This window comes from Tripterygium wilfordii, chromosome 2 (genome assembly GCF_013401445.1).
Source record: "Tripterygium wilfordii isolate XIE 37 chromosome 2, ASM1340144v1, whole genome shotgun sequence".
NCBI lineage: Eukaryota > Viridiplantae > Streptophyta > Magnoliopsida > Celastrales > Celastraceae > Tripterygium > Tripterygium wilfordii.
In genome coordinates, this window is record NC_052233.1 from 7,729,097 (window position 1) to 7,737,589 (window position 8,493).

The 8,493-nt window shown below is 37.5% G+C and overlaps 1 protein-coding gene across 1 annotated transcript; it reads right to left on the reverse strand.

Moving 5' to 3' along the window:
* Positions 1–1,139: 1,139 nt before the first annotated feature.
* Positions 1,140–8,189, reverse strand: LOC120005062 (kinesin-like protein KIN-5D). The gene is made up of 23 exons (XM_038854499.1): positions 7,957–8,189; positions 7,304–7,498; positions 7,025–7,154; positions 6,686–6,841; positions 6,121–6,597; positions 5,846–5,943; positions 5,592–5,748; positions 5,344–5,413; positions 5,162–5,238; positions 5,006–5,059; positions 4,849–4,929; positions 4,624–4,735; positions 4,106–4,192; positions 3,857–4,032; positions 3,604–3,765; positions 3,413–3,520; positions 3,171–3,329; positions 2,997–3,080; positions 2,691–2,896; positions 2,460–2,561; positions 2,260–2,369; positions 2,009–2,160; positions 1,140–1,711 (listed from the first exon to the last, which is right to left on the reverse strand). The coding sequence occupies exons 2-23, from the start codon at positions 7,474–7,476 to the stop codon at positions 1,487–1,489; spliced, it is 3,156 nt and encodes a 1,051-aa protein (XP_038710427.1). The 5' UTR covers positions 7,477–7,498; positions 7,957–8,189; the 3' UTR covers positions 1,140–1,486.
* Between the last annotated feature and the right edge of the window lie 304 nt (positions 8,190–8,493).

The following is an 8,493-nucleotide window of genomic DNA, read 5'->3' on the forward strand; positions in this document are numbered from 1 at the left end:
CAAAGATCAAACTGAAAGTAGATCGTGAAGCTTGACACCGATGTGGCGCCGGTGAGAAAGCTCTGATGGTCAAGTCAGCGGACGGTGGTCGAATTTGTAGCTAGTGAGAGAAGTGAAAAGTTTAGAGAGAGAGGGAGAGCAGAATACCTCCAAAAGTTGGATCCCCTTTGTGGCTGGACCACATGTATTTATAGACCTCCTCACCACATGAGCTCTGAGCTGGTAAGCAATAGGCCTTAATCAGGTCATGGGCCTAAGAGGTAGCTTCCTGCTGGCAGTATAGACTTTGGACCTTTGAGTAGAAACCCCAAGCCGTGGGCATGCCAAGCTAGATTATGAGGCACGCGTGGGCTTTGTTGAGTAGACAGCCCAGGCCGTGGGCCTGTTGGGCTCGACAATGGTTCTCATGAGCCTTGTTGAGTAGACAACCTAGGTTGTGGGCCTGTTGGGCTCGATCATGGCTCTCGTGAGCCTTGTTGAGTAGATAGCTCAGACCGTGGATCTGTTGGTTCGACCATGGCTCTCGTTGGCCTTGTTGAGTAGAAATTCTTAACCATGTGCCTGTTGAACTAGACTATGGCTCTCCTGGGTCTTGTTGAGTAGAATTTAGTTTCAGGACGGATTTTGGCCTTAGAAGATAATAACTTGTTGGAGTTTCAAAATTATGGTATGTTTTGTACTTGAATTTTGATTTAACCCGACTTTCCGACACAATGTCAACCCCATTCTTAGCATTTCACAGTTTGACTGAGCGTAGGATAGTGGATGTCTATGTGTTGGCACCCCTTAAATAATATTTTTGAATGTACATTGCATCCTCAGTTTGCTTCGCATATAGCTTGCTTTGTTCTCTCATTTATATTAAAAGTCCTGTGTTTGCCTTTGAGCTGCAGGTGATTAATTTTCTGAATGGAGATTTCTCATCTAACAAACACATACAGAAAGATACTGGAAAATAAGATGGGTACTATTTATTTATTTTTTTTCATTTTCTATCTTGATTTTTGAATGAATCAAATTGAATATATAGATTTCTTTTTCTTTTTTCTTTACATATAAAGGTGGGGTAGGGACAAATTGAATTATAACAAGAGGTTGAGACATCTTCTCATGTGAATGTTTTTAGGTACATTGTTAAATCACCAAATATTCTCTTCCATTCTAAATAAGGAAGGAAAACATCATCCATTCCAACATCAAAACTAGAAAACGTATATAAGTTACAGATATCTCTTCCATTCTAAGGAAGAAAAAATATCATCAATTGCAACATCAAAACTAGAAAACTTATTATATAAGTAACAGATATCTCTGCATATCAGCCCTGACTTGAAACGAAATCTATTATATTTTCCTGCATCAAGATGGAACTCTTGAACAAGCAAAATCAACAAATAGTAGGCGAGAATTAATACTTGACTCGTATATTCTGTACACACCTTTTTGTTTATCGCCACTATACTTATCTATTTTGTTTCCACTAACCTCAATTAATAGCAGTGAGAGGAAATCTGGAATCCCTCAAGGACTGGGCAGCCTCATACGCTCCAACAATATGTTTTGCATCACCGTTTGCGAGCTTTGCATATTTTGCATCCCAAAACGATTTCAACAATTCCTCAAAAGCAGGAGTTCTGAGCTCCTCAATTGATGAGATGCTTGGTAAATTGAATGATCTCTTTTGTGGCGTTGAACAAGACTGCTGGTCCACCTGTAGAGATTGCAGAAGGAAGAACTTTGAGAACTAGCTATAAAAACTGGATAACATTAGTCTCGAATGTATAAAACAAGGTGTTTTTTCTTTTCTGTGTTTTGTATTCTTCTTAGACTTCTTTACTGAAGATAATGCATTTTCATCTTCCAAGATGTCCGACATTTGACAGTGACTTAAAATAGTTTTACATCACCAAGCATTGGAAGAGGTGACGACATTGCTTAAACCAGACAACTATGTTGGATATATAGCAACTAAAACAGCATGAGGAAAAAAAAAAAGTGATGGTCTTACCATGTACTCATCTTGAAGACATTTTCCGGCATTTTCTGTAATTTCTACTATCTTATGATAGTGACCACTCTTCAATTCCCTCAAATCTTCACAACAAGGTCCAACCATGGCATCAAGATTCCCACATGCATCACGGTCAAGTTGCAATGAATCTGCAGGTTATTTTACAGTTAGTAATAATTTGATAATATTGTTTTCCACCAACATAAATTCAAATTCACATTCACATTAGCACAAAACTGGATACTTACGATCAATGGATGCAAGAAGATTTTTGTTTGCAGCATCTACATCTTCAAGAGCTGTTGAGACTGCAGAAGAAAATTGTGCTCGCAGTACTTGGTTCTCTTCCATCCCTCCACTGGTTTAGAATATAAAAGAAATCAGAGATCTTGAACTACCAACAAATCATCAGTGATTGTCAACTGAAAGCTGTAAAAAACTAATATACCTAACAATGGAATCCACAGAAGCAACGTTGCTTTTCTCTAGGGTCAACAAGGATCCTTGAGCATCTCTCCATTGTTGCAGACCCATTTTCGCCTTCTTCAAGCTGCACAATTTTCCCATTAGGGCACGTTAAGGGACAGACGAGAAGCATTCAAGCAGCAGAATTTAGTATTTGGAAAAAAATAAATAAATAGCAAACAAATATGATGATCTGGAAGACAAAAGCTTGTACCAATTTTGAAGCACCTCCTCCATGTCTCTCTTTCCACTTTCCACACCAGAAGTATCCTGAAGATAGTGTGTTTCTGTCTTTTCCATGTGAACTGTCCATTCAGCTTTGACAGAAGAAGTGGACTGCTGCATGGTTGACATTTCTTCCTGCAGCTTATTAGTTCTGCTGGTTGCACTTTCCTGGAGATCATGCACTGCCATTTGGACCTGAGGAGCAAAGAGAAGATCATTACATTATAAACCTTTAGTATCAGAAACCAAAAACAAGGTCAAAATTACACCAGATTAAACATTTCAGAATAATCACCAGTTTTTTCTTCCTTGCATTTGAACTTGCAAGCAGCTCCGCCACTTTTTCTAACAGTTGCCTTTCCTCATTAGCAGCACACTCCTACAGGAATTAGAAATACCTTTTTTAACACCCAGGGAAAACAAAGCTTCCATGATAATCCATACATCTTGAATAGACCATTAAAATTACCTCAAACTTCTTTTCTAGTTCAGACAATTTCTGGTTATTGACAATTTGCGAATCTTCCACAATTTGGGATAGGTTGGACACATGCATGTCTAGAGTTTTGAAGAAGTTCACAGTAATTTTAGAAACAGAACGTGCTGTTTCTACTGCTCTGGAATGTGCCTGTATTTAATCCCAAGTAGAAATAATAAAAAATGGTGATGATAATAATGCATAAAAAACAGCGAAAATAACGAACAACAAACCTCACGCTGTTGTTGTGCATGTGCATTAAGCTTTTCCTCCTGCTTGTACAGACTAGTTTGAAGATCGCTAAGTAGTGCATCAGCTTCTGAAGCAATTCCTTTAAAGAGCTGACGGATACACAAAATAAATGTCAGGCACACGTACATGAAGCACGGATTACTTAGATATGGTTGTTGAGTAAAAAACTTACATTCTCGAGAGCTTGCGAATGCTTGGCTACTTCAGAGTTCAGGTCACCAAAAGTACTTTGGGAATTTTCATCAAGCTTACTAGCCATGTCATCCAAAGCTTTGATACCAGAACCATGCATGGTTTTCAACTTTCCTATCTCTCCTCGAAGTTTTTCGGTGGTCTTTTTTAAGGACAGAAAAAATTGTTTTTATCTTGCTGACTGACGAGTGACAATTAAATCTAGCAATGTGTATAAACATCTTGTAACTCACCTCTGCTTTGGTTGATACAAAGGATAGCATATCTTCTTCCATATCTTTCAGTTGCTGCTCTTGTTGAATCACAGAAGCTGCCACAGTCTTATGCAAGATTTCAAGTTGCTGTGTTAATTGTGATTGGAATCTCTGGACAAGTACTTTGTTTTCTTCTTCAATTTTATCCTTTCTCTCTGAAAACCATATTAAGAAATTCCCTTAGTTTCTAATCAAGTGGAATGCAGTTCAACTTTTGCAAGGACATACCAATTTTGGCAAATAAACTAGAAACATCTGATGCTGCATTCTCTAGCTCTGCTCGAAGCTCAAATGCACGCTCCATGAGTACCTTCTCTGTGAAAATTAACAATAGAGGCATTGTTAGAAAGTGCAAAAATGTAGTCTTAAGTTAGGTCTGTTCAGAGTTTGGCTTGATGAAGTTGGCAGAAACTTAAACTATGAAAACAAGACCAGTTTGAGAGAGCTAAACCAAAAAGTTGGCCAAATATATAGACATATATATATTTTTTTTCTTCTAACTATTCTTTGGATAGTTTAATCAGTTTGGTCAGTGTACATGCTTAAGGAATTTAAAGCAAGGAGGAGGCGCATACTTTTAAACCCTATGAATGTGTAGAAAAGAAAGAGATCAAACGAAGTTAAAACATAATGAAAAAACAAAAGAACATCCCAGAGTGACTTTACTGCTCTCATCTCAAAAAGGAAAATATAAGCAGATTAGTCATGAGAAAGGTAGTCTGAAGTATAAGCAACTCTTAACTCACCGGATTTAAGGAGATTAGAAATCAGAAATTCCTTCTCTTTAATTGTTGCATTAGCCTGTCTATGCTTTTCTTCGAGATCAAACAATGAATTTTCAGTTTCCTCAAGCTTTTTCTGAAGTTCATGAAGAAGATAGAAACATAAATTCTTGCACAAGATGAGGGAATGTATCTTTTACTTAATGTGGGAAGGGTTGTATTTGTTGACCAGGACATTGTATAATATACCTCAGTCTTCTCAAGTTTCTCAGTTCGCTCTGCTGTCAAGAGTAGCTGGGAATTGTAGAGCTCCTGAATCTCCAACAGTTGCTGTGAACAAGGCAAACTAGTTAATTAGATATTTTGACATGGCAAACTTGGAAGGATGTCTGCCTGAATCTAATACCTTGTCCTTGGATTCTGATTCAAGTTCCATGCGTTCTATTTTTTCAGACATTTCCTGTGGCAAAGACAATGATATAAGGAAAATGCCAACATCTTAATTCCTTCAAAAAAAAACCCAGGTTTAACTCCATCATCTACTAACTGACAAGAATTGAACCTTTTTCTCGGCTTCTTCAGCAAGATAACGATCCCGTGGTATGTAAATCCCATTCTTCTCCCTTGCAGCATATACCTCTAATAGACCAACGACAAACATTAGCTTTGTCATACGAGTTCTTTTGAGACCAACTGTCAATAACATGTGGTTCTTTGAATATACTTCAGTAAGCTATGAATTACCTTGCTTCAGCCGGTCAATTTCAGAATACAAATCCTTCATCATTGCAGACTTCATCATCTTCTGATTGACCTGAAATAGTAATTAACTTCATTTTTTAGATGCAAGAAATTTTTTGTTGTTGTTCTACAGGATATACTCATGATATAAGATAAACTGATAAAGAAAGGGTTTCTCATAAAAAAAAATCTAACGACCGAAAAAAAAAAGAAAGTGTGCATGTTATAACAGCAGCAGTTGAAATATTGACCTCTGGTTTGTTCTTGATGTTCTTGGCACGGTGAGCATAATCAAGAGTGCTTAATGTTTCTTCCAAACAGTGGATGGAGGGTGATATAGTGGCAATTATGCATGTTTTTGTTTTCCCTCCCAATGAGTCCCTCAACAACCTTGTTAGTTTGCTATCCCTGGAAATTCCAAGGTAATTGTTTTAATCAATTCAACTTTCAGGGTTAGGAAACAACAAAGAGAACACTGAAAATTTACTACCAGTCATTCTCATACCTATATGGAACATGGCCGGAGTGCTCAACGAGGGCATTAATGACACGGCCGAGTGTCAGCAAGCTTTTATTGATCTCCCCAGCTTCCCTTGCTCTGCCCTGCAGGATCCATTGGTAATCCAGTTAATTAGCAATTTAGCACGCATGGTAATCCAGTCAATCAAAAGCCAAAAGAAAGACAAGTGTAAGATTCCAATCAACCACCGCAGAGATATGATGTTTCCTTCTTGTTATATTATGTGCAAGAGTTGAGTCAATTGCAGTTTTATGGCATACCTCTCGGGCACCAGAACGTGAAATATTCTCAGAACCAGCAAGATCAACAAGATTTAGCTTTCCACACTTAATCATCTCTTCCCCCTCCGGAGTAAACTCCTTATTGTGGATTGTTATAGAAAATATTGAGTGAGAACGGCTGCTTTGTTTGTTAAGAAGAGTCTCTGCTGTTCGCCTTTTTGCAGAACCTCTCTCTAATATTTTATAAATTTCATTTGCAGTACAAACTATCTCTTCTTCCAAGCCTCTAACAAAAACACCCCCTTTTCCATCTTCCATGAGAGCTATAGGTTTCTTTGATTTGTCATCTATGAATTTTGAAGCTTCTTCTGGAGCCAAAAGATCAGTTATCTCCTCATTGTAAAGTTCCAAAAACGATACTTTCATGCTATACTCAGCATTCTGAGCTTCTAATATATCAAAAATTTGTTTAACAGCTCTTGGGATGACACCAGCATCGCTTGGAAATTCTCCATTCTACAAATTTCACAAAAATCAACAGTAAAGAACTGTTGCTGAAAGCATACTATAAAATGGATGAATTGAAATATCTAAATGAAGTAACCTTTTTTCTAGCCCCTCCTTCCATTGTGTACGTCTTCCCTGTTCCTGTTTGACCATATGCAAAGATGGTGCAATTGTAGCCCTCAAGAACTTCATTGACAATTGGAGACACAGCATGATCATACAAGTCCATTTGTTGGGATGCTGGACCAAATACCTAAATAAATAAAATTATGAACACACGAGGAAAACCAAGTCACCCTATTATAAGCTATGATGCTCAAATCACTCTATCACTATCAACACGACATCCAGTAGCTCTCTCAAGTCTCATCTCAGGTGTTTGCTAAGTTTTAAAAAGAACCACATTGCATGAAAGGAATTAGATAAGTATCCAAACCTTATCAAATAGAAATGTTCTATCAATCTGCTTGTTTGCAATGTTCTGAACAGCATTAACCTCTCTCCTACCATCATTACATGTGATCACCACAGGTGTATGCACCCTCGCCTCATCCTCACTCAATGGCCTGCATATTAAAAGGAAAAATAAAATCAATCACCAATTCAATACCTGAAACAACCCCCAATTTAGAAGGAACGCCCATCAAAAACTTATGAATGAACTTGTTTCTAACTTGATAATGAGAACAATTGAAAATTGAGAATCTCCACTTGCCTGCATCGCACAATAACCTGCACATTAACGCCCTTGTCTTTGTCATGCTTGCTGCTTGAATTTGTGTCTCCAGATCGCAGATCTCGCACTGATTTGTCACTGGAGCGTGGAGTCTGTGACGGCGATAGTGAAACCAAGCCTCCTCTTTTCAGCTGTATCTGTGAAGAATCCATGTATCTAGCTCTGCAAAGACGCCTAATAGTACAAACCACTGAGTCAACTCATATCAGCTAAATCAAATATTAATAACACTACGACTAGTGGTATGAAAATCTGAATCAGTTTGAAATCCAAATTATTAACGAGAATCGAAAGAAACGAAAGTAAAACAAACATTGATTCGTAGATGTAATTTTTTTGATTTGAACAAATTAATATTAACCAAAAAATAAGGAAAGATTCCTTGGAGCTACATTGTCATTCGAACTTCAATTGTCGAATCCTTATTTGAACGGAGTTCCTCAAACATCAACTCATTGAGTCAATTTCAAACAAAACTCGCTGAAGATCAGCACTCTTACCAGTTAATAATCAATCAGTTCAGAAAGTCCAAGCAAGAGAAAAAGTAGGTGAGGATTACAATGCAAATATTGGATTTATCAGTCGAATACAATCCACATATGCGTAAGAATCAGATTTGAAGAATAAATTACCGATCGAAGCTCAGAATCTACAAATCGAAACGACAGGCCGGCCGTGCAATAGAGAGATTGTTTGAAACAATGGCGACAATTGGAGACGAGAAGGCGACTGTGCTCTAGAGAGAGACTGAGAGAGAAATCTCAATATTAATTGTATAATTATAAGATGTTAAAAGAAAGAGGAGACAGAGAGAGAGCTGTAGAGACGGAGATGTGTGAGGGAAGCAAAGATGATGGAGAGAGAATGTGCGTGACTGTTATGTGAGTTCAAACAGAGGAGCTAAAGAGGATTTTATACCGTTACGGCCACGTTTGAATTTGTGAGGACAGATTGACTGTGGGGCTTCACGGTGTGATCTATCTATGCGTTTATCGCAATATATGACCGTTATAAATGGACAAAATGCCTTTTCTATTTCTAGTTTTCTACCTGATAAATAAATATTTTTAAGCCAAATAAAATATTTGGCCCTGAACTTTTTAAAATTTTTATTTTTTGACTTAAATTTTGTATTATTAAGTCATTCTTTTTTGATAAAAGACATTATT